The sequence below is a fragment of the Musca autumnalis genome, unplaced genomic scaffold (assembly GCF_047663935.1).
Source record: "Musca autumnalis isolate F117 unplaced genomic scaffold, ASM4766393v1 scaffold_5, whole genome shotgun sequence".
Classification (NCBI taxonomy): domain Eukaryota; kingdom Metazoa; phylum Arthropoda; class Insecta; order Diptera; family Muscidae; genus Musca; species Musca autumnalis.
Genome location: NW_027412088.1, coordinates 55266779 through 55293672, shown reverse-complemented (window position 1 = coordinate 55293672; position 26894 = coordinate 55266779). Strand labels below are relative to the sequence as shown.

Genomic DNA, 26894 nt, shown 5'->3' with positions numbered 1-26894 from the left:
CTATTCAACCTTTCTGAAAGAAAGGGTGCTTCTATTCAACCTTTCTGAAAGAAAGGGTGCTTCTATTCAACCTTTCTGAAAGAAAGGGTGCTTCTATTCAACCTTTCTGAAAGAAAGGGTGCTTCTATTCAACCTTTCTGAAAGAAAGGGTGCTTCTATTCAACCTTTCTGAAAGAAAGGGTGCTTCTATTCAACCTTTCTGAAAGAAAGGGTGCTTCTATTCAACCTTTCTGAAAGAAAGGGTGCTTCTATTCAACCTTTCTGAAAGAAAGGGTGCTTCTATTCAACCTTTCTGAAAGAAAGGGTGCTTCTATTCAACCTTTCTGAAAGAAAGGGTGCTTCTATTCAACCTTTCTGAAAGAAAGGGTGCTTCTATTCAACCTTTCTGAAAGAAAGGGTGCTTCTATTCAACCTTTCTGAAAGAAAGGGTGCTTCTATTCAACCTTTCTGAAAGAAAGGGTGCTTCTATTCAACCTTTCTGAAAGAAAGGGTGCTTCTATTCAACCTTTCTGAAAGAAAGGGTGCTTCTATTCAACCTTTCTGAAAGAAAGGGTGCTTCTATTCAACCTTTCTGAAAGAAAGGGTGCTTCTATTCAACCTTTCTGAAAGAAAGGGTGCTTCTATTCAACCTTTCTGAAAGAAAGGGTGCTTCTATTCAACCTTTCTGAAAGAAAGGGTGCTTCTATTCAACCTTTCTGAAAGAAAGGGTGCTTCTATTCAACCTTTCTGAAAGAAAGGGTGCTTCTATTCAACCTTTCTGAAAGAAAGGGTGCTTCTATTCAACCTTTCTGAAAGAAAGGGTGCTTCTATTCAACCTTTCTGAAAGAAAGGGTGCTTCTATTCAACCTTTCTGAAAGAAAGGGTGCTTCTATTCAACCTTTCTGAAAGAAAGGGTGCTTCTATTCAACCTTTCTGAAAGAAAGGGTGCTTCTATTCAACCTTTCTGAAAGAAAGGGTGCTTCTATTCAACCTTTCTGAAAGAAAGGGTGCTTCTATTCAACCTTTCTGAAAGAAAGGGTGCTTCTATTCAACCTTTCTGAAAGAAAGGGTGCTTCTATTCAACCTTTCTGAAAGAAAGGGTGCTTCTATTCAACCTTTCTGAAAGAAAGGGTGCTTCTATTCAACCTTTCTGAAAGAAAGGGTGCTTCTATTCAACCTTTCTGAAAGAAAGGGTGCTTCTATTCAACCTTTCTGAAAGAAAGGGTGCTTCTATTCAACCTTTCTGAAAGAAAGGGTGCTTCTATTCAACCTTTCTGAAAGAAAGGGTGCTTCTATTCAACCTTTCTGAAAGAAAGGGTGCTTCTATTCAACCTTTCTGAAAGAAAGGGTGCTTCTATTCAACCTTTCTGAAAGAAAGGGTGCTTCTATTCAACCTTTCTGAAAGAAAGGGTGCTTCTATTCAACCTTTCTGAAAGAAAGGGTGCTTCTATTCAACCTTTCTGAAAGAAAGGGTGCTTCTATTCAACCTTTCTGAAAGAAAGGGTGCTTCTATTCAACCTTTCTGAAAGAAAGGGTGCTTCTATTCAACCTTTCTGAAAGAAAGGGTGCTTCTATTCAACCATTCTGAAAGAAATGGTGCTTCTATTCAACCTTTCTGAAAGAAAGGGTGCTTCTATTCAACCATTCTGAAAGAAATGGTGCTTCTATTCAACCTTTCTGAAAGAAAGGGTGCTTCTATTCAACCTTTCTGAAAGAAAGGGTGCTTCTATTCAACCTTTCTGAAAGAAAGGGTGCTTCTATTCAACCTTTCTGAAAGAAAGGGTGCTTCTATTCAACCTTTCTGAAAGAAAGGGTGCTTCTATTCAACCTTTCTGAAAGAAAGGGTGCTTCTATTCAACCTTTCTGAAAGAAAGGGTGCTTCTATTCAACCTTTCTGAAAGAAAGGGTGCTTCTATTCAACCTTTCTGAAAGAAAGGGTGCTTCTATTCAACCTTTCTGAAAGAAAGGGTGCTTCTATTCAACCTTTCTGAAAGAAAGGGTGCTTCTATTCAACCTTTCTGAAAGAAAGGGTGCTTCTATTCAACCTTTCTGAAAGAAAGGGTGCTTCTATTCAACCTTTCTGAAAGAAAGGGTGCTTCTATTCAACCTTTCTGAAAGAAAGGGTGCTTCTATTCAACCTTTCTGAAAGAAAGGGTGCTTCTATTCAACCTTTCTGAAAGAAAGGGTGCTTCTATTCAACCTTTCTGAAAGAAAGGGTGCTTCTATTCAACCTTTCTGAAAGAAAGGGTGCTTCTATTCAACCTTTCTGAAAGAAAGGGTGCTTCTATTCAACCTTTCTGAAAGAAAGGGTGCTTCTATTCAACCTTTCTGAAAGAAAGGGTGCTTCTATTCAACCTTTCTGAAAGAAAGGGTGCTTCTATTCAACCTTTCTGAAAGAAAGGGTGCTTCTATTCAACCTTTCTGAAAGAAAGGGTGCTTCTATTCAACCTTTCTGAAAGAAAGGGTGCTTCTATGCTGGTGCCTCTATGCAACCTTTCTGAAAGAAAGAGTGCTTCTATGCAGGTGCCTCTATGCAACCTTTCTGAAAGAAGGGGTGCTTCTATGCAACCTTTCTGAAAGAAAGGGTGCTTGTATGCAAGCATTCTGAAAGAAAGGGTGCTTTTACAAACCCATTCAGAAAAACGGGTGCTTTACAGACCCTTTCAGAAGGAAGGTGTGCTTCCAAAGACATTTTCTGAAAGAAAGGCTGCTGCCATAGACCCTTTCTGAAAGAAAGTGTGCTGCCATAGACACTTTCTGAAAGAAAGGGTGCTGCCAAATATCCTTTCTCAATGAAAAGGTCTTTTCAAAGACAATTTCTATAATAAAGGGCGCTGCCATAGATCCTTTTTGAACGAAAGGATGCTTCCGTAGACCCTTTCTGAAAAAAGGGTGCTTCCAAAGACACTTTCTTAAAGAAAAGGTGGTCCTATAGACCCTTTTTTAAAGATAGGGTTCTTCCATAGACCCTTTCAAAAAGCAAGGGTGATTCCATAGACCTTTTCTGGAAGAAAGGGTGTTTCCACAGACCCTTTCTGAAAGAAAGGATGCTGTCATAGACCATTTCAGAAAGAAAGGGTACACCATAGAAAATTTCTGAGAAAAAAGGTTGTTCTTAAAAATCTTTAAAAAATCCACGCTTATTGCGCCTTTGGTACCTACTAAAAGGCTTTAAAAAATCCACGTTTATTGTGGCCTTCGGGGCATCTTAAAAGTTGTTCCTATGAATCGTTACAAAATCCACGTTCATTGTGGCCTTCGGGACCTCCTGAAAATTGTTCCTAAGAATCTTTAAAAAATCCATGTTTATTGCGGCCTTGGGTTGTTCTTAAAACAAATAGAACCACGCTTATTGTGGTTTTTGTTGTTCCTAAGAATCTTTAAAAAATCCACGTTGATTGTGGCCTTTGGGACCTCCAATAAGTCTTTAAAAAATCGCGTTTATTGTGGTCTTTGGTTGTTCCAAAAAAAACCTTAAAAAAACCAAGTTTATTGTGGCCTTTGGTTGCTCCAAAAAATCCACGTTTATTGTTGTCTTTGGTTGCTCCAAAATTCTTTAAAAATCCAATTTTATCGTGGTCATTTGGGTCTCCTGAAATCTATAAAAAAACTCACAATCTTCTATGGCGAACATATTTCTTCTCTTTACAATCTAATATCAATCATCTTACAGTCTTTAACTTTCCAAAATATGCTTCTGGGTGTTTGAAATTCTGACATTAAGTGTTTTTATTCCCCTTAACTAAATAAAATATTTTGACTTCTATTAAAATGCTCAAAAATGCATATCTTTTACAAAAACTTCCACAGTCACGTACTTTTGTGAAACGAAATACTTTGTACGACATGCCAACAAAATTTTATCTACTTTTAACTTCTTTATGTTCTTATTTCTTCTTCTTTTTTTGTTGTTTCCTTCCTGACAGGTGCAAACTGTTTCCATTAGCTACCTACGGTGTCTAATAGAACATGTACGCTGCTATTTATTGGATCGTGATATTGAACTTATCTACTATACCATACGCAAGTCAAGCGATGTCTTGACACGTGACCCCATGCAATTGGGAGCCCAGGTAAGGCAATCAACAACGAAGGGGCAGAAGATGAAGCCATCGCTAACATTAACTGCAAGGGAAAACTTTTACCATCGAATTTTCTGTTTTCTATTTTTTCTTTTATCGCGTAATTGCAACATTTATGTATTTTTCCATTATTCTCTTTCTTCCCTTCCCCACCCGCATCACAGTTAATAGCCTGGTTAAGGCCAATCAGTGAACATGATGAAAATGACACATCACTATTAAGCATGACAGTACGTTCAGCGACAGCCTGGTGTGATGGTTATACGGTGCCGCTATTGGTGCCTCTAACCGGTTGGTTACCAGCACCACTGCCTTCACAAATACGCACAATGACCGTGTCCGGAACGGGTCCAATACGTGACATTTGTGTCGCACCAACAAAGCAACACTTAATTCTGGCCACAAAATCCGGAGACGTCCAGTTATGGCACATAATGAGCAATTCATTGGATCACATATTCAAAGGTAATTTTATTTCACATCATTCGTTGATAACAAAATAGCAAGCTAATGAGCTAGGAAACATATGGATGGATGCGTAAGAGGATTGTGTTATGAGGATGTAATCTTGTATAAGTAATTTATTAAAACGGCTCCTGTGGGGCAATCTACTTTACAGTAGGCGACACTTAGAACCATTTACTCTAGAGTAGACAACCACTGGGGCTATCTTCTCTAGAGTAGACGACCCTTGAGGCTATATACTTTACAGTAGACGACCCTTGGGACCATCTACTCTACAATAGACGACCCTTGGTGGGATTTACTCTACAGTAAAAGATCCTGGTGCCATAGTAGATGACCACTTGGGGTCATCTACTGTATAGTAGACGATCCTAGGAGTCATCTACTCTATAGTAGACGACCCTTGGGGTCATCTACTCTATAGTAGACGACCCTTGGGGTCATCTACTGTATAATAGACAACCCTTGGGGTCATCTAATGTATAGTAGACGACCCTTGGGGTCATCTACTGTATAGCAGACAACCCTTGGGGTCATCTAAGGTATAGTAGAAAACCCTTGGGGTCACCTACTGTATAGTAGACGACACTTGGGGTCATCTACTCTACAGTAGACGACCCTTGAGGTCATCTGCTCTACAGTAGACGACCCTTGAGGTCATCTACTCTACAGTAGACGACCCTTGGGGTCATCTACTGTATAGTAGACGACCCTTGGGGTCATCTACTATATAGTAGACGAACCTTGGGGTCATCTACTGTATAGTAGACGACCCTTGGGGTCATCTACTGTATAGTAGACGACCCTTGGGGTCATCTACTGTATAGTAGACGACCCTTGGGGTCATCTACTGTATAGTAGACGACCCTTGGGGTCATCTACTGTATAGTAGACGACCCTTGGGGTCATCTACTGTATAGTAGACGACCCTTGGGGTCATCTACTGTATAGTAGACGACCCTTGGGGTCATCTACTGTATAGTAAACGACCCTTGGGGTCATCTACTGTATAGTAAACGACCCTTGGGGTCATCTACTGTTAGTAGACGACCCTTGGGGTCATCTACTGTTAGTAGACGACCCTTGGGGTCATTTACTGTATAGTAGACGACCCTTGGGGTCATCTACTGTATAGTAGACGACCCTTGGGGTCATCTACTGTTAGTAGACGACCCTTGGGGTCATCTACTGTTAATAGACGACCCTTGGGGTCATCTACTGTATAGAAGACGATCTTTGCGGTCATCTACGGCATAGTGGACGACCATTGTGGTAATCTTCGGATCAGTCAGCGTAAGGTCGCCAAACGTAACTGATGTTCTATCTTCGCACAATTCCGATAATTCAATTATTCTGAGTCCAGTATTGCAACACTTCAAATTATCTGAGCACTCCGCTATTGTCCATCGACCAACCTGTTAACATTCATTGTCAACTGTCTGATTCCACGCTAATCCCTTTTAAATCCTAGTCCTTCTCTGTTGTAGTAAATTAAAAATTAATTCGGACAGGTATATAGCGAGCGGCTGCAGCACTGCTGATGCCCTGGAACATCTTTTCTGCTACCCGAACATGCAAAACTTTGGGCGGTTTTTTTAAAGCGGTAGTTGGTGAGCTGTCTGAAACTAGGTCAATAAAAATTCTAACACTCCCCACAAATTCTGCCACGACTCCGCAAAACGTAGAGCTATCAATCAGGTCAACTAGCTCCATGCCCCTCTGCTCTTTACCTTGGACCCAATGTCACAACTCATGATGGACATTAAGGTCCCCATAAAACCATTCGGTTATGACCTTTCAAAGCGGCTAACGTTCAGCATATAACGTGGATTTCTATAATTTATCTGTGGGAAGCTCTTGCGATTCTTCCTCAGTATGTCGCGACCATCACAAAACTATAAGTGGTAGTTTTTGTTGAGCTTAGTTCTGTGCACCGTCGACACATGAAGTCCACAATTTCCCGCATGCAAAAGGGATGTATTTTCAGCAATTGGAACAGTCGGTCCACTTCTTCAGGTACCTCAGGTTCAACACTCTTGCGTTTTAATCCAGTTTAATGTCACTTCTCGAAGTGCTGAAATTGTAAGAATACCACTATGGCGACGTTTATGTTCCCTATGAATGCCACTTTGACACTTTGAGTTCTTTTAACGAAAATCTGTTTGGATTCAACGATAGGAAGACCTTATTAGGTGCGGTTTGGTGAGCACAATTTTGATTGAAAGCACAGTTTACATGCATCTGATATGTCAAACGGGGTGCCACCGTGGTGCAGTGGTATGCACACCCGCCTTGCAAAAGGTCTGCGGTTCGATTCGCAGGCCAGGCAACATAACATTTTCAACGGTGGCAAAATAACTTTCGGTAATGTTGGCGACATTTTCTGAGTATTTGAACCATGTAAAATTTTTTACAAGTGGTGTCTTAAGACACGCCGTTCGGACCCGGCGATAAACAGTAGGTCCCATATCATGGGGTTAATATGAATCGGGCTGCAGTCATTGATATGAGAGAAGTTTCCCTTGTCCCTTCTGGGATGTTTGTGGAAAAATTGTTATATGTCGAACGATTGACTGAGCCCATCGAGTTAACCACTGCCATGAAAGTGATATTAAAGTTGTTAAAATTCAGATCCATCACGCTTATGAAAACTTTTACTAAAAAGTCACGTTTTTCTCACATAATTTAACTAATTATGAATCTCTGCACATGCTGTTGTAGCCACACACACAACATAATGCAGTACAACAATAACTACTAATGATGGCCATAATAATTCTCTTCATTAAAGTCTGCAAAAAGTAGCTTTAAGGAGATCCACCTTCGGCCCTTTATATCGGCCTGCCTTCCATTAGAGTCCCAGCCATGAACTCAAAAAAATGATTATCACTAAATATTGTTGTTAGTTATTAAATTACACATACATTTGTATGTGTGGTACATGTCTCATGCCTTTAATTGACTTCCGTTTCCTTTTTCCGCTCCAATGTTTAATGTGTGCGTGTAATTGTGTGTGTGTGTCTCTGCTTTATAAATATTTCCTTTGTTTCTTTGTCTAACATCTTTATCTCTCTGACTACGTATTTATGTTTTTTGTTTGTCCATTTTCCAGGTCATACAGCGGCAGTCACGTGCCTGCTAGTAGCACCACAATCAGATCTATTATTGACCGGTTCCGAAGATGGTACTGTGATTGTTTGGAACGTGACAACGCGTGAATTAAAAACACACATTAAGTAAGTATGTCTGTCATGCAAGTAGTGGTGGTAGTAGTATTTGTTGGTGTGTCTGTGTGAAACTTTTGAAATTCTATCTTCACCAATTTGAAGTCAATATTTATATATTCTTGTTCTTTTTTTTTGCATTTTCGTTTTTTTCCTTTTTCTCCACCCTCAATTATTTTCTTGTGTGCAGAGCAAACACTTCGATTGTGACAAGTGTCGCCGCTGGCGTTAATAACACCATGGTCATCAATGGCAGTGAAGACTCAACGATTGTTATATCGGACATCAACAGTGGAAAAGTGGTAAGTTTAAAGGCGGTTTATTTCGGGTGTTATAGTTTAACATTTCACACAGGAAACCCTGCTAAAGGCTTTTACAAAGGTCCTATGTGTCCAAGAAGTCTAAGTAAAGTCATCAAAAGAAACACCCCAAAGGCCACCAAAAACTGGCCTTACTCCTCCGACCATAAGGAAATAAAAGCTCTTTTATCCTTTCTTAAAAACAAAGTTAACACAAAAACTGGTGTTAGTAGACTCCTTGAAATCTGTCTTGTGCTTAATACCTTAAACGACTTAGCGTAACTAAAAATTGTAGCCTTACAAGTGACTTATACAGAGTCTCACATTTGACATTTCAAATGATTTAACCCCTTATAACATTTTTTTTTACTTTTTGACTAAAACTTATTTCGAATCCACTTAAACACCAATCTCCATTGCCGTCGTTTTCTTCTTCTTCTCCTCCTCCATCATCACCATGACATTTCATTGAGTTTTTAGTTAAAGCAATTGTCTTTAATGTTATTGCCCAAAATAAAAATACATTATCTCCAGTGCAGATCTTTTAGACGTTTCTGAATAAACCTCGGAATGAAACAGAGGATTATGCGGCTGATACCATTGTCTGGCATAATAAACTTGAATTGTTGTCGTCGTTTTTTTTTTCTCTGCCTTAAGACAAAGCAACTCACACACACACACTGAAGTAACTAAAACACTTAAATGACACATTCAAAGAATGAGAACAACATTTAAATGGCAAAAGAAGCGATAACGAACGACTAACTAAAGTGAGATAGAGAGAACTTAATCAAATCAATTTAAAGAATTTAAAATAAAAAGGGGGGAGAAAGTAAAAGATTTTCTTGGAAACGCTAGGTTAAGTATCGTAACGAATGTCAATGTGATTCAGTAATCTTAGGGTAGGAAGACACATTTTATCTCTATTTTTAAAACTATAAAGCAAAAGAGTTAGGGTTAAAAGCTTTTGTTTAGATTTATTTGACAGCGAAAATGGCAGGAGATTTTCTAAGGAATTTCAATATACACATGACCTACAAAAGGTCTTCTATAAAAAGAAGAACTTCGAAAGGTCTTTTATGGACGGAAGACCCTATAAAGGTATTTTGTAGACAGAAGACCTTGAACTGGAGGCCGCCGATAGGACCTGTATATACAGTAGATCTTTAAAACGTCTGCTATGGAGAGAAAACCTTCAAAAGGTCTTCTATAGACAGAAGGCCTTTAAAAGGTCTTTTATGGACAGAGGACCTCCAATAGATTTTATATAGACATAAGATCATAAAAATATATTATATATGCAGAATACATTTTAAAAATTGTCTATAGACAAAATAGCTTGCACAGAAGGCCTTCGAAAGGACTTAAATAGACAGAAAACCTTAAAGGTCTTATATAATAAAAATGTATTCTATAGAAGTATCCCAAAAGCAGACCACCTTCTACTGGTCTTGTATTGACAGCAGACATTAAAAGTGTCTTCTTTAAACAGAAGACCTTCAAAAGGACATCCATAGGTAGAAGATCTTGAAGGGATCTTCTATAGACAGAGGATCTTCTAAAGTCCTCTCATAGACACAACCCCTTTAAAAGATGTTCTATAAACAGAAGACCGTCATAATGTCTTCTATAGACAGAAGACCTACAAAGGGTCTTCTATAGGCAGACCACCTTCTACTGGTCTTGTATTGACAGATGGCTTTAAAAATGTCTTCTTTAAACAGAAGACCTTCAAAAGGGCTTGCACAAAGAGGACACTCAAAATGTCTTCAATAGACAAACGAATTTCAAAAGGTCTTCCATGGAAAGAGGACCCCCAGAAAGGTATCCTATAGAAACAAAACCTTAAAAAGACCTCCTAAAGGTGTTCAATAGAAACCCGTTTAAGGCTCTTCTATAGAAAAAAGACCTTGAAAGAACATACATAGAAAGAAAACCTTCAAAAGTTACTTGTAGACAAAAAACCATGGAAAGGTCTTCTACAGGAAAAGAGAATCGAAAGGTCTTAAAAAGACAGGTTTTCAATAGTCAGAATACCTTCAAATCTGGTATAGGCAGACAAGACCTTCAAAAGGTCTTCTATAGACAGTAGACCTTTTAAAGGTATTCCATAAACAGAAGACGTTTTTTTATAGATATAAGACCTTCAAAATATCTTCTATAGAGGGAAGACCTTCAAAATGTCTTCTGTAGAGAGAAGACCTTGAAAAAGTCTTCTACAGACCGTTGATCTTCAAGAGGTATTCTATGCAAAGAAGACCTCCAATGCGACTTCTATAGAGAGAAGACCTCCAATGCCTCATCTATTGAGAGACAACCTTCTAGAGGTCTTCTATAGATAAAAGACCTTCTAAAGGTTTTCAATAGACAGAAGACCTGCTAAACGTCTTCTACAGACAAACGACCTTCCAAATGTCTCCTATAGACAGAAGGCCTTCGAAAAGACTTCTATAGATAGAAGACCTGCTAAAGGTCTTCTATAGACAGAAGACCTTCTAAATGTTGTCTATAAACAGAAGACCTTCTAAAGGTCGGCCACACACAGAAGAATTTCAAAAGGACTTCTATGGACGGAAACCTTCACCAGATCTTCTATAGGCAAAAGTTCTTCCACGGATAGGAGACCTTCAAAAGATCTTCTATGGACAGAAGACCTGCAAACGGTCTCTTACAGTAGGAAATCCTCTATAAGGTCTTCTGTCTGTAGAAGACGTTTTGGAGGTCCTTTGTCTATGGAACAGCTTTTGAAGGTCTCCTGTTCATAGAAGACCTTTTGTAGGTCGTCTGTCTAGAGAAGATCTTTCGATCCTCTTTTGCCTAGAGCAGGTATTCTGTCAATAGAAGACCTTTAGAAGGTCTTCTGTCTAAAGAAGACCTTTAGAAGGTCTTCTGTCTAAAGAAGACCTTTAGAAGGTCTTCTGTCTATAGAAGACCTTTAGCAGCTCTCCTAAAGGAAGGTCTTCTGTCTATAGAAGACCTTTAGCATATCTTCTGTCTATAGAAGACCTTTAGTAGATCTTCTGTCTATAGAAGACCTTTAGCAGGTCTTCTTTCTATAGAAGACCTTTAGAAGGTCTTTTGTATAAAGCAGACCTTTAGCATATCTTCTGACTATGGAAGACTTTTAGCAGGTCTCCTGTCTATAGAAGACCTTTGGAAGGGCTTCTTTCTATAGAAGACCTTTAGAAGGTATTCTGTCTATAGAAGACCTTTAGTAGGTCTTCTGTCTATAGAAGACAGGTCGTCTTTCTGTAGAAGAAGGTAGTATGTCTGTAGACGACCTTTAGAAGGTCTACTGTCTATGGGAGACCTTTAGAAGGTCTTCGGTCTATAAAAGGCCTTTAGAAAGCCTTCTATCTATAGAAGACCTTTGGCAGGTCTCCTGAAGGAAGGTCTTATATCTATTGAAGACCTTTAAAAGGTATTCTGTCTATAGAAGACCTTTAGTAGATCTTCTGTCTATAGAAGACCTTTAGCAGGTCTTCTTTCTATAGAAGACCTTTAGAAGGTCTTTTGTATAAAGAAGACCTTTAGCATATCTTCTGACTATGGAAGACTTTTAGCAGGTCTCCTTTCTATCGAAGCCCTTTAAAGGCCTTCTTTCTATAGAAGACCTTTAGAAGGTCTTCTGTCTATAGAAGACCTTTGGAAGGCCTTCTGTCTATTGAAGACCTTTAGAAGGTCTTCTGTCTATAGAAGACCTTTAGAAGGTCTTCTGTCTATTGAAGACCTTTAGAAGGTCTTCTGTCTGTAGAAGAATTTTCGAAGGTCGTCTCTCTGTAGAAGAAATTTAGCAGGTCTTCTTTCGTATGTCTATAGAACACCTTCAGCAGATCTTCTGTCTATAAAAGACCTGTAGAAGGTCTTCTGTCTATTGAAGACCTTTAGAAGGTCTTCTGTCTATAGAAGGCCTATAGAAGCTCTTCTGTCTATTGAAGACCTTTAGAAGGTCTTCTGTTTATAGAAGACCTTTAGAAGGGTTTCTGTCTAAAGAAGACCTTTAGAAGGTCTTCTGCCTATAGAAGACCTTTAGAAGGTCTTCTGTATATAGACGATTTTCGAAGTTCATCTTTCTGTAGAAGAACTTTAGCAGGTCTTCTTTCGTATATCTATAAAAGACCCTTAGCAGAACTTCTGTCTATAGAGGACCTTTAGCGGGTCCTCTGTCTATAGAATACCTTTGGAAGGCCTTATGTCTATAGAAGACATTTAAAAAATCTTCTGTCCAAAGAAGACCTTTAGAAGGTCGTCTCTCTGTAGAAGACCTTTAGAAGGTCTTCTGTCTATAGAAAACCTTCAGAAGGTCTTCTGTATATAGAAGACCTTTAGAAGGTCTTCTGTCTATAGAAGACCTTTAGCAGGTCCTCTGTCTATAGAAGAATTTTGGATGGTCTTATGTCTATGGAAGACATTTAAAAAATTTTCTGTCTAAAGAAGACTTTTAGAAGGTCGTCTGTCTGTAGAAGACCATTAGAAGGTCCTCTATCTATAGAAGTCCTTTAGAAGGTCTTCTGTCTATAGAAGACCTTTAGCAGGTCTTCTTTCTATAGAAGACCTTTAGAAGGTCTGTTGTATAAAGAAGACCTTTAGCATATCTTCTGACTATGGAAGATTTTTAGCAGGTCTCCTATCTGTAGAAGATCTTTATACGGTATTCCACTATAGAAGACCGTTAGAAGGTCTTCTGTCTATAGAAGACCTTTAGAAGGTCTTTGTCTATAGAAGACCTTTGGCAGGTCTCCTGAAGGAAGGTCTTCTGTCTATAGAAGACCTTTAGCATATCTTCTGTCTATAGAAGACCTTTAGTAGATCTTCTGTCTATAGAAGATCTTTGGAAGGCATTTTGTCTATAGGAGACCTTTGGAAGGCCTTCTGTCTATAGAAGACCTTTGGAAGGTCGTCTGTCTGTAGAAGACCTTTAACAGAGTTTCTGTCTACAGAAGACCTCTAGCAGATCTTCTGTGTATAGAAGAACTTTAGCAGGTATCCTGTCTATAGAAGACCTTTATTTAGCAGGTCTTCTGTCTATAGAAGTCATTTAGAAGGTCTTCTGACTATATAAGACCATTAGCAAATCATCTGACTATAGAATGCTTTTGGAGGGTCTTCTGTTTATAGGAAACCTTTAGAAGGTCTTCTGTCTATAGAAGACCTCTAGCAGATCTTCTGTCTATAGAAGACCTTTAGCAGGTCTCCTGTCTATAGAAGACCTTTGGAAGGCCTTTTGTCTATAGAAAACCTTTGGAAGGTCGTTTTGCTGTAGAAGACCTTTAGAAGGTCTTCTGTCTATAGAAGACCTTTAACTGATTTTCTGTCTATAGAGGACCTTTTGAAGGTCGTCTGTCTGTAGGAGTCCTTTAGCAGGTCTTTTATCGTATGTCTAAGACCTTTAGCAGATCTTCTGTCTTTAGAAAACCTTTAGCAGATCTTATGTCTATAGAAGTGTATGGAAGGTCGTCTGTCTGTAGAAGACCTTTATTTAGAAGGTTGTTCCGTCTATAGAAGACCTTTAACAGATCTTCTGTCTATAGAAGACATTTAGAGTGTCGTCTGTCTGTAGAAGATCTTTAGCAGGTCTTCTATCGTATGTTGATAGAAGACCTTTCGCAGATCTTCTGTCTATAAAGGACCTTTAGCAGTTAATCTGTCTCTAGAAGACCTTTAGCAGATCTTCTGTCTATAGAACACCTTTGGAAGGTAGTCTGGCTGCAGAAGACCTTTACTAAGCAGGTCTTCCGTCTATAGAAGACCTTTGGAAGGCCTTCGGACAATAGAAGACTTTTTGAAAGTCCTCTGTCTTTTGAAGACCTTTAGCAGGTCTTCTGTCTGTAGAAGGCTTTAAGAAGGTCGTTTGTCTGCAGAAAACCTTTAGAAAGTCTTTTGTCTACATTAGACCGTTAGCAGATTTTCTGTCTATAGAGGACCTTTAGGTCTCCGGTCTATAGAAGACCTTTCGAAGGCCTTCTGTCTATAGAAGACCTTTGGAAGGTTTTCTCTCTGTAGAAGACCTTTAGCAGATCTTCTGTCTATAGAAGACCTTTGGAAGGCATTTTGTCTATAGAAGACTTTATGAAGGTAGTCTTTCTGTAGAAGTCCTTTAGAAGGTCTTCTGTCTATAGAAGACCTTTAGCAGATCTTCTGTCTATATAAGGTCGTCTGTCTATAGAATACCATTAACAGGTGTTCTGCTTATAAAATACTTTTATTAGGTCTTCTGTCTATAGAAGTCCTTTTGGATGTCCTTTGTCTATAGAAGAGCTTTTGAAGGTCCCAAGTCTATAGAAGATCTTTCGATCCTCTTTTGCCTATATAAGGTAGTTTGTCTATAGAAGACCTTTAGATGGTCGCCTGTCTATAGACGCTTTTTGACTTTAGAACATCTTTAAAAGGTTTCCTATAGACCGACGATCTTGTAAAGGCATTCTACAGACAGAAAACCTACAAAAGATTTTCTATAGACAGAATGCCTTTAAAAGTTCTGCAAAACGTCTTCTATCGGCAGAAGGCCTTCAAAAGATCCTCCATAGTTAAAACGCCTTCTTCCTATTTATTTTATTTTTAAGTCTTCCGTGCTAAATTATTTAACATATTAAGTCCGCACGAAGTTATCGCTATTTTTATGAGTTTTTTTCTGACTAAGGCAATAAACGTACTTTTTGGCCTCGCATTTACATGATTATTCTATTACAATTTCACATGCAATAAAATCATTACCGCGTGTAATGTTACCTTAACCAGCAAAATAGCTGCTCCCTGGCTTCTCATAAAATCCTTTAATTATGTAAAAAAAAAATAATAAATTACATGGTGTTGCGTAGCCGTGAAATGACGGCAGGCTGAAATGGAGTTGCTGGCGTGTCACTAAAGAAAAAACAACTACAACAACAAAATGTCATTATGTTTACATGTCACATATAATCCATAATGTGGCCTAGTGTGTGTGTGGGAAATGTTTTTGTTAAACATTTACCTTTTGCAACAATAGAAGCTTTAATGTGTCACAAAATAATTAACTTTATGTTTTGTTAAAACTAGAAAACTTTTTGGGCACCTAGAAGAGGAGTGAAAGGAGGGGATAAGAATAGAGAAAGTTATGCCCAAGTGACAATCACGGTGATTAGTTAATTAATGTGTGTTACAGACACAAGGCTTCGTAGAAGACATTAATTGAATTAGGAAAAAGTCACTTCTAACAATAAAATGTCGTAATTAACAAAGTTTTTCTTTTATAAACTTCACGTATGTATGTATGTACGTAGGTATTGTTGAAATGTGAAGGAAATATATCACCCACTATCCTAAGCCATAATGTTAACGTTTCAATAAAATATTTCTTAACCACTTGGAAATTACAAATTATAATATTACCTATTGATTCATTTGTATTCCTTTACTACAAACCTCAAGATTAACAATAAACCCGACAATGCAACAATTCCACGAAACTTTAACACAGAATTGCGTGAAAATCTTGCACTTGCGTTCATCTTATTTGTCTGTTGCCACTTCTTCAACCTCTGCAAATCTCAGATAATATTTTAACAGTGAATTATTTCATTGTAACCGACCTATTCCACGAAATTTCTTATGGAATGCTGGAATGTTTTTGCTTCTCTTTCGACGTAAGCAAGTGTCAATTGATATGGGTTTCAAACACTTGACTTGAGATTTTTATTTTCTTACTTTATCTGAAAACACTTTGGCTCAATTCTTTGAATGCTTGCCATTCAAAGGAACCATTTGCGGTGTGTTATTTGTTGTGTATTCCGTTTGGGTGACGAATATTCCCAACATGAAATGTATTCAAACCCCTTAACGGTATTTTTTTCGATGATATTCGTAAACGGTAACGTGGGACTATTTTTAAACGGGTTTCTTTTCAGGAATATCAATGCGATTTTATCACATTTTCGAAAATTCTTTGGCAGTGACAGACAGAACAAGAAACGTGGATTTTTTTAAACAACCCCAAATACTTTTATCAGGCCTTCTGTCTACCTTCTAAAGGCCTTCTATAGACAGAAGACCTTCTAAGAGTCTTCTACAGATAGAAGAAGTTCTAATGCTTTTCTACAGAAGGAAGACCTTCTAAGGATCTCCTGTAAACATAAGACTTTCTAAAGGTCTTCTATAGATATAACACCTTCTAAGCGTCTTCTATATACATAAGACATGATAAATGTCTTCCACAGACAGAAAAACTTTCTCAATGTCTTTTATAGACAGAAAAGGGTTTCTACAAGCAGACTGCCATCCAAAAGTATTTTATATACAGAAAGCCTTACAAAGGTCTTCTGTCAGCAGACGACAGAAAACCTGCTTAAGGTCTGCTATATACAGAAGAACTTCCAATGGTCTTTTACAGACAGACGACCTTCTAAAGTTCTTCTACTGACATAAGACCATAGCCAGAAGACCTTCTGAAGATATTCTAAAGACAGAATACATTACAAAAGTTTTCTCTACACGCAGAGAAGAGATATTGTAGGAGCAATCATATTCTAAGAGTAAAATAGTGTATTTTAAAAATTTGAAAATATATATTGTTGTTTCATAAATATATTGTTGTGTCAGCAAACATAATTACACAAAACATATTGTTCCACCAACAATATATATTTTAGATTTTTAAAATACACTATTTTGCTCTTAGAATATGACTGTTCCTACAATATCTCTTCTCTGTGTGTAGACAAAAGACCTTCTAAGGGACTTCTACAGAAGACCTTCTAAGGATATTCTGCAGATAGAAGACCTTCTAAGGATCTTCTGTAGACGAAAGGGTTACAGGTATTCTATAGACAGAAGAGCTGAGAAGGTCTTCTATAGACAGAAACCCTTCTGAAGGTCTTTTATATACAGTGTTCAAAATACTTTGAACAGATTATCACATTTTCCATTGATTTGATAATGGAAGTGATTTAAGATAAGAGTTGAAGGTCCCACATGGTAGCTGGTATCGCTAGTTGTTCGTGTGTGCGCTATGCACTTAAGATTTTATGGCACATTCATTGTGGGAAAATTCTTCAATTATAAAATGTTTGTATTTTTAGAACACAGAGTTTAGTGATATGAATTGTAATGAAAGGGTAGCCTAAGAAATATTTTGTATTGATACAGTTAAGCGAAATATTATTGAAATAAATCAGTGACTTACAACCACTCTTTGTGTTAAGGCGTCTGCGTCCGTAATTTTTTACAGGCGAACTGCGGCTATCTGTTGGATGCTGCGGCATCAAATTTATATTTATTCATACAGAATACCTTCAAAATGTCTTCTACAGACTGACGACCTTCCAAAGGTATTCTAAAGACAGACGCGCTCCCAAAGGTCTTCCATAGACGGCAGACCAACTAAAGGTCTTCTATAGACAGAAGATCTGCTAAAGGTCTACTACAGACAGAAAACCTTCCACAGGTCTTCTATAGACGTAAGACCGTCCAGGGATATTTTACAGATAGAAGACCTGATAAATGTCTTCTATAGGCAGAAGACTTTCTCAAGGTCTTTTATAGACAGAAGGCCCTCCAAAGGTCTACTACAGAGAGAAGACCTGATAAAGAACTGCTATAGACAGAAGAGCTAAGAAAGGTCTTCTATAGTCAGAACATCTGTTATAGATAGAAGACCTGAAAAATGGTGTCCTGCAGACAGAAAATCTTCAGAAAATCTTTTTAGACAGAATACCTTCAAAAGATCTTCTACAGACAGACGGCCTTCCAAAGGTCTACTAGGTCTACAGACAGAAAACTTTCTAAAGGTGTTCTACAGACAGTAAACCTTCCAAAAAGTCTTATATAGACAGAAGAACTTCCAAAGGTCTTCTACAGACAAAAGACCTATCAATGACAGAACACCTTCTGAAGCTATTCTAAAGAAATAATACATTCCAAAATTGTTCTATAGACAGAAGACCTTCTAAGGGTCTTTTACCAATAGAAGACCATCTAAGGATCTCCTGTAGACAGAAGACCTTCTAAGGGTTTTCTACAGCGAGAAGACATTCAAAGGCTTTCCAAAGCTATTCTACACATAGAACAGCTGCTATAGACAGAAGACCTGAAAAAGGTCTTCTATAGGCAGAAAACCTGGCAAATGTCTTCTATAGACAGAATACCTGACAAATGTCTTCTATAGACAGAAGACTTTCTGAAGGTCTTTTATAGATATATGACCTTCCAAAGGTCGTTTAAAGACAGAAGACCTTCAAAAGGTCTTCCGCAGACAGAATACCTGCTACAGATGTGCTACGGACAAAAGACCTAAGAAACATCTTCCACAGTCAGAACATGTTTTAAAGGTATTCTATAGACAGAAGACCTTAGGTCTTCTATAGATAGAAATCCTTCTGAAGGACTTTTATAGACGGAAGACCTTCCAAAAGTTATCTACAGCCAGAACACAGATAATAGAAAACTTGCTAAAGGTCTTCAATAGACAGAAGGCTTTCCACAGGACTTCTATAGACAGCTGATAGACAGACGATAGAAGACCTGCTGATGGTATTCAATAGACAGAAGTCCTTCCAAAATGTCTTCTATGGACAGAAGACATTCCAAAAAGTCGTATATAGACAGGAAAACTTCCAAAAGTTTTCTGCAACGGTCGACCTTCCAAAGGTCTTCTACAGACAGAAGACTTTCCCAAGATCTTATAGAAGGTTTTCCGTCTATAAAATACCTTGGGAACATCTTTTGCCTATGTAAGACCTTTGTCTATAGAAGACCTTTAGAAGGTCTTCTTTCTATGTAAGACCTTTGGAAGGCCTTCTGTCTTTAGAATACCTTCAGCAGTTCTTCTGTCTATAGAAGACAACTGAGATGTCTTCTGTCTTCTATGAAGACATTTTGAAAGTGTTCTGTCTATAGAAGACCCTTTGGAAGGTCCTCTGTGAATAGAAGACTTATAGAGGGTCTTCTGTTTACAGACATTCTTTATAAGGTCTTCTTTCTATGATAGACTTATGGAGGATCCCTTGTCCACAGAAGTCGGTAAGAAATTCTCCTTTTTCTTTATATAGAAGTCCTTAAAAAGGTCTTCTTTACGGGCAAATTGTGCCTCATCGCAATAATGGTTTTAGTCCCCAAGTATGTTTAGACGAAATCCGTTTCCGAAAATTTAGAGTCGATTTTGGAAAGTCTGTCCGTTTGTCTAGTTGAAGCGCACAGTAACTCGAACAGATGAACCAATTTGGTCCAAAATTTGGGCTTCGTTATATTTTGTCCAAACTTAGCTTAAGTTCGAAGATGAGCCATATCGGTCCACTCCTTCAGGTATCTCCCCCACAAAAGTTAAAAAATGTTCGAAACAAATTGTGCGCACGATAACACTTGAAGATAGTAACCGATGCTCATCGTGAAATTTCTACCAGACATAGATGGGGTTCCAAGATGGATTCTATTGATCCACTATTTCGGGTATATCCCACACAAAATTTCGGATAATTTCAGTTTAAGACCTGCTCTTGAATCGCACTTGTTTTTGCTGTGCCAACTTTTATTCACTGTCCGAGTACGACGAGTTTTTAAGGGGCAAGTCAATTTTTCTTGAAAAGTAGCCCGAAAAAAACCTCTAAACACTACGTGTAGTGGCTGCAGTGCGAATTGGTCAACCGATTTGGTTCAAAATTTAACGTTCGTAAAATTTTATCCAAACTTAGTTTAAGTTCGAAGATGGACAATATCGGTCCACAACTTCCGGTACCTTCCCGCAAAAAAATAAAAAAAACGCTATTAAAATGGTTCGCGCTACATCCGTTGAACGGAGTAACCGATTTGGTCAAAACTTTGGATCTCCTAATATTTTGTCCAACTTTAGTTTAACTTCGAAAATGGTATTATTGGTATATTGGTCTCCACCTTAGGTTACGTTCCCCACAAAAGTTCAACATTTTTGTTTAAGTGCAGTTTAGGGTCTGTTCGAAGTTCCTTTCGAAATTTATACCGATGCTACTCGTTGTGGTCCCGCTTACAGCGATATTATGTTTTTCGTGGGCAAGTCTATGCTTCCTGATATAGTGTGCCAAAAGCTATTCGATCTGTCCGTAGTCAGTATTCGATTTGTCAATTCACATAGGCTGAGAATATATCTCTGGGCAGCTAAACTTATGCAGTGTGTCGTGTGATCCCAATCCACATGCCGGCCATGTGTTTGATATCGTGGCTAAAACCACTCGATTTTGCCTTGCGTTCTTCTGCTGCGACGGATGGGGCTTGGTCCACAAGTACGGCATTCTTCTCAGTGAGAATGCTATCTAAGCCTACCTCGTTGGCAGTGCCGGCCAAGAAGAGGGAAGCCAAAAATCTGAATGTATTAAAAACATTGGCAATTTATGACAGTGTGTTAGTAAGTTTGTATGCACGCGAGCTACAAAACAAAAGCAAATCAAAACTTCGTAACCTAAACAATACCAACGAACGGCACGGGTCTAGAGGTAGAGTTGTTAAGAAGGTCTTCTGCATATATCAGTCATTAAAAACGTCATCTGTCTATTGAAGTCGTTTAAAGGGTCTTTTGTCCAAAGAGACCTTTGGAAGGCTATTATAAGCTCTTCTGTCTGAAAATTGTTTTAGACGATCTTCTATCTATAGAACTCATATAGAAGGTTTTTTGTCTTTAGAAGACCTTTGAATTTCGCATATTAATAGAATAAGAAGGTCTTCTGTCTATAAAGCATCTTTAAAAACGTCTGCCATAGCTTTGTATTACCCTTGAAACTATAATATATTTCCCCCGCTCTTATTTTAGATCATCATATATATTCCTAGAAAAGTGAACATAATGTGTTTATTTAATTTTGTAAGAATTTTATGAAATTTACCACCTTCTTCTTTTTACGTATCTCCGAGTGTGTGTTGGCGTATATTATAACTTATATAATTGGGTATCACATACTTAAATATAAGTTTCGTCTATGGTGTATGTCGTTATTAATTAGTCTTATGTGATGTAATTAATACCACTACGCACACACAGTAAATCAGCTAAAAGTACCTGCATAACTGAGGTGTGGGAGCGATGGGTAATATTCCATTACAAACAGTTTAGGGAAAAGCAGTTCTCCCTTACCATCATCATCATCATCATCGCCAACTGCTCATGAGTTTCATGAGAATTATTTCTAATTAATGTCAAATTTGTGAGGTATTCTTGAGAACAATGTCAAAAGTTGAAAAGACAACGACAATCTAATTAAATCCGACCATTCTAGTCAAGCAATCCGTTGAAACCATTGTTGTTTGGCTTGACATTGTCTTATGTCTGCTTGGGTTAAATTTAATTAAGGAGTCGCACATACTTCGTACTCACTTATATATGTCTGGAGTGCGGTGACTGAGTGTTGCGATGAAAACAAAAAGAAAACTAAAGGAAAATTAAGAAGGCTATATTTAAAGTATTCAAGAAATTCCAGGATTTAAATTTGAGAACAAAGCAATTTTCCTTGTGGCAATTGTCAGATTGTCGGTGAGAGAGGGTGTTGAGAGGCAAAGGGTTACCACATGCTTCATCTCTCTCTCTCCTTCAAACTGACAATTGCCACAAGGAAAATTGCCTAATGTAAATATGGACTTATTCGAAAGCCCCTTTGTGTAAATTTTTCTATAATAATTTCAAATCAATATTGTTTACTAAAGTCATTATAAAGCTTTAATACTGTAGTTAAAAATTTAATTACCATTTGATATCACCAAAATCCAAAACCACTTCCATGCTGTGAACATCCTGTCCTCGACATGTAACAAATTTTAATTACCATTCGAAATTGAAACTTATTTACATTATTTTGCCATTTAATTTATATTCTAACACTCTCTCATTATTTCTCCCTTTTACATTCTCCTTCCCTCTTCTATTTCAGCTCCATAAAATTACCCATCATCGTGCTGCCGTGACCGGTGTAAAAGTGGTCACCACTTGTGATGTCCTAATTTCATCGAGTCATGATAAGACCATCTGTTTATGGTCATTGGATGATTACACCCTATTGAACAGCATGCAAATGACCAGCCCGGTTTTACGTATTGACATATCGTGCGATTCGGTAAGTAGTGGTTTAATACCCACAGTACTTAATAGTAAATCCAATAGTCTGATTGTGTATTTGCTGTTGCTGCTGCTGATGGTTGACGATGGTGGTGGTTACCACTAATAATTATGGTAATTTCTAATGGTAAATTTAATGGAGTGGCCAACCACCAAACCCAAATCTCAAAACAAGTACATGTAAGCGTAGTTAGTGTCGTGTTGGAACAAATCTATAAAATTAAAAAATGTGGTTTGATTTTGAGAATAACCACACATTTTCAATTACAGATATGTGGGTGGAAGGATGGGAAGGGGGAGGAAATTGAAAAAAATATTAAGGAGGTTAATTGCAGGTCAAAAGAAACACTCAATCGTAATACAGATTATGGGCGAGGACAAAAAACAACAGATTTTTTGGAAGAACCAAATACCACAATGAACATGGATTTTTTTAAAGATTTTTAGGAACAACCAAAAACCACAAAAAACATGACTTTTTAAAAATTTTAGGAGCTCTCAAAGGCCTCAATAAACTTAAATTTTTTAAAGATATTAAGGATGTCCCAAAGGCCACAATAAACGTGGATTTTTTAAAGATTTTGTCCCAAAGGCCACAATAAACGTGGATTTTTTAAAGATTTTGTCCCAAAGGCCACAATAAACGTGGATTTTTTAAAGATTTTGTCCCAAAGGCCACAATAAACGTGGATTTTTTAAAGATTTTTAGGAAGACCCAAAGGCCACAATAAACTTGGATTTTTTTAAAGATTTTTAGAAGGTCCCAAAGGCCACAATAAACGTGGATTTTTTAAAGATTTTTTGGAACAACCAAAGGCCACAATAAACATGGATTTTTTAAAGATTTTTGGGAGGTCCCAAAGGCCACAATAAACGTGGTTTTTTTAAAGATTTTTGGGAGGTCCCAAAGGCCACAATAAACGTGGATTTTTTAAAGATTTTTAGGAGGTCCCAAAAGCCCACAATAAACTTGGGTTTTTTTAAAAAATTTTAGGAGGTCCCACAGGCCACAATAAATGTGGATTTTTTAAAGATTTATAGGAGGTCCCAAAGGCCACAATAAACGTGGACTTTTTAGCAATTTTTAGGAAGTCCCAAAAGTCACAATTAACGTAGATTTTTTAAAGATTTTTAGGAGGTCCCAAATGCCACAATATACGTGGATTTTTTAGCAATTTTTAGGAGGTCCCAAAGGCCACAATAAACGTGTATTTTAAATGATTTTTAGGAGGTCCCAAATGTCACAACAAACGTGTGTTTTTGAAAGATTTTAGGAGGTCTAAAAGGCCACAATAAACTTTAATTTTTTAAAGATTTTTAGGAGGTCCCAAAGGCCGCAATAAACGTCAAATTTTTAAAGATTTTTAGGAGGTCCCAAAGGCCACAATAAACGTCAAATTTTTAAAGATTTTTAGGAGGTCCCAAAGGCCACAATAAACGTGGATTTTTTAAAGATATTAAGGATGTCCCAAAGGCCACAAGAAACGTGGATTTTTTAAAGATATTAAGGATGTCCCAAAGGCCACAAGAAACGTGGATTTTTTAAAGATATTAAGGATGTCCCAAAGGCCACAAGAAACGTGGATTTTTTAAAGATTTTGTCCCAAAGGCCACAATAATCGTAGATTTTTTAAAGATTTTGTCCCAAAGGCCACAATAAACGTGGATTTTTTAAAGATTTTTAGGAGGTCCCAAAGGCCAGAATAAACTTGGATTTTTTAACGATTTTTAGGAGGTCCCAAAGGCCACAATAAACGTGGATTTTTTAAAGATTTTTAGGAGTTCGCAAAGCCACAATAAACATGGATTTTTTTAAAGAGTTTTAGGAGGTCCCTAGGGTCACAATGAACTTGAATTTTTAAAGATTTTTAGGAGTTCGCAAAGCCACAATAAACTTGGATTTTTTAAAGAGTTTTAGGAGGTCGCTAGGGTCACAATGAACTTGAATTTTTAAAGATTTTTAGGAGGTCCCAAAGGCCACAATAAACGTGGATTTTTTAAAGATTTTTAGGAGGTCCCAAAGGCCACAATAAACGTGGATTTTTCAAAGATTTTTAGGAGGTCCCATAGGCCACAATAAACGTGGATTTTTAAAGATTTTTAGGAGGTCCCATAGGCCACAATAAACGTGGATTTTTAAAGATTTTTAGGAGGTCCCAAAAGCCACAATAAACGTGGATTTTTTAAAGATTTTTAGGAGGTCCCAAAGGCCACAATAAACGTGGATTTTTCAAAGATTTTTAGGAGGTCCCATAGGCCACAATAAACGTGGATTTTTAAAGATTTTTAGGAGGTCCCAAAGGCCACAATAAACGTGGATTTTTTTAAAGATTTTTAGGAGGTCCCAAAGGGCACAATAAACGTGGATTTTTTAAAGATTTTTAGGAAGTCCAAAGGTCGCAATAACGTGGATTTTTTAAAGATTATTAGGAGGTCGCAAAGGGCACAATAAACGTGGATTTTTTAAAGATTTTTAGGAGGTCGGAAAGGCCACAGGAAACGTGGATTTTTTAAAGATTTTAGGAGGTCCCAAAGGCCACAGGAAACGTGGATTTGTTAAAGATTTTTAGGAGGTCGGAAAGGCCACAGGAAACGTGGATTTTTTAAAGATTTTTAGGAGGTCCTAAAGGCCACAATAAACGTGGATTTTTTAAAAATTTTTAGGAGGTCCCAAAGGCCACAATAAACGTGGATTTTTCAAAGATTTTTAGGAGGTCCCATAGGCCACAATAAACGTGGATTTTTAAAGATTTTTAGGAGGTCCCATAGGCCACAATAAACGTGGATTTTTAAAGATTTTTAGGAGGTCCCAAAGGCCACAATAAACGTGGATTTTTCAAAGATTTTTAGGAGGTCCCATAGGCCACAATAAACTTGGATTTTTAAAGATTTTTAGGAGGTCCCAAAGGCCACAATAAACGTGGATTTTTTTAAAGATTTTTAGGAGGTCGGAAAGGCCACAGGAAACGTGGATTTTTTAAAGATTTTTAGGAGGTCCCAAAGGCCACAATAAACGTGGATTTTTCAAAGATTTTTAGGAGGTCCCATAGGCCACAATAAACTTGGATTTTTAAAGATTTTTAGGAGGTCCCAAAGGCCACAATAAACGTGGATTTTTTTAAAGATTTTTAGGAGGTCGGAAAGGCCACAGGAAACGTGGATTTTTTAAAGATTTTTAGGAGGTCCCAAAGGCCACAGGAAACGTGGATTTTTTAAAGATTTTTAGGAGGTCGGAAAGGCCACAGGAAACGTGGATTTTTTAAAGATTTTTAGGAGGTCCCAAAGGCCACAATAAACGTGGATTTTTTAAAGATTTTTAGGAGGTCCCAAAGGCCACAATAATCGTGGATTTTTTAAAGATTTTTAGGAACAACAAAAGGCCACAATAAACGTGAATTTTTTAAAGATTTTTAGGAACAACCAAAGGCCACAATAAACGTGGATTTTTTAAAGATTTTTAGGAACAACCAAAGGCCACAATAAACGTGGATTTTTTAAAGATTTTTAGGAGGTCCTAAAGGCCGCAATAAACTTAGAATTTTCATCGATTTTTAGGAGGTCCCATACGCCACAACAAACGTGGATTTTTTAAAGATTTTTAGGAGGTTCCATATGCCGCAATATATGTGGATGTTTTAAAGATTTTTAGGAGGTCGCAAAGGCCACAATAAATGTGGATTTTTAGCAAGTTTTAGGAGGTCCCAAAGGCCACAATAAACGCGGATATTTTAAAGATTTTTAACAATAAACGCGGATTTTTTAAAGATTTTAGGAGGTCCCAAAGGCCACAATAAAGCTAGGTTTTAAAGATTGTTAGTAGGTGCCAAAGGCCACAATAAACGTGGATTTTTTAACGATTTTTAGGAACAACCAAAGGCCACGATAAACGTGGATTTTTTAAAGATTTTTAGGAACAACCAAAGGCCACAATAAACGTGGATTTTTTTTAAGATTTTTAGGAGGTCCAAAAGGCCACAATAAACGTGGATTTTTTAAAGATTTTTAGGAGGTCCAAAAGGCCACAATAAAAGTGGATTTTTTAAAGATTTTTAGGAACAACCAAAGGCCACAATAAACGTGGATTTTTTAAAGATTTTTAGGAACAACCAAAGGCCACAATAAAGGTTGATTTTTTAAAGATTTTTACTAGGTACCAAAGGCCACAATAAACGTGGATTTTTTAAAGATTTTTAGGAGGTCCCACAAGCCACAATAAACGTGGATTTTTTTAAGATTTTTAGGAGGCCCCAAAGGCCACAATAAACGTGGATTTTTTAAAGATTTTTGGAACAACCAAAGGCCACAATAAACGTTGATTTTTTAAAGATTTTTAGGAGGTCCCATAGGCCACAATAAACGTGGATTTTTTAAAGATTTTTGGGAGGTCCCAAAGTCCACAATAAAAGTGGATTTTTTAAAGATTTTTAGGAGGTCCCAAAGACCACAATAAACGTTGATTTTTTAAAGATTTTTAGGAGGTCCCAAAGGCCACAATAAACGTTGATTTTTTAAAGATTTTTAGGAGGTCCCAAAGGCCACAATAAAAGTGGATTTTCTAAAGATTTTTGGTGGTCCAAAAGGCCGCAATAAACGTAGATTTTTTGAAAGATTTTTAGGAGGCCCCAAAAGCCACAATAAACGTGGATTTTTTAAAGATTTTTAGGAGGCCCCAAAGGCTACAATAAACGTGGATTTTTTAAAGATTTTAAGGAGGTCCCAAAGACTAAAATAAACGTGGATTTTTTAAAGATTTTTAGGAGGTCCCAAAGGCTACAATAAACGTGGATTTTTTAAAGATTTT

The 26894-nt window shown here is 37.5% G+C and overlaps 1 protein-coding gene across 3 annotated transcripts in view; it reads left to right on the top strand.

Annotated features, from left to right (window-relative positions):
* Positions 1-26894, top strand: part of LOC141405224 (protein qui-1) — a 442299-nt gene that overhangs the window by 328524 nt on the left and 86881 nt on the right. For all 3 annotated transcript variants that reach the window (XM_073989320.1, XM_073989317.1, XM_073989318.1), the window contains exons 13-17: positions 3906-4052; positions 4226-4526; positions 7639-7762; positions 7941-8052; positions 21909-22091. In XM_073989320.1, coding sequence (XP_073845421.1) covers positions 3906-4052; positions 4226-4526; positions 7639-7762; positions 7941-8052; positions 21909-22091 — 867 coding nt within the window. The remainder of the gene's footprint in view (positions 1-3905; positions 4053-4225; positions 4527-7638; positions 7763-7940; positions 8053-21908; positions 22092-26894) is intronic.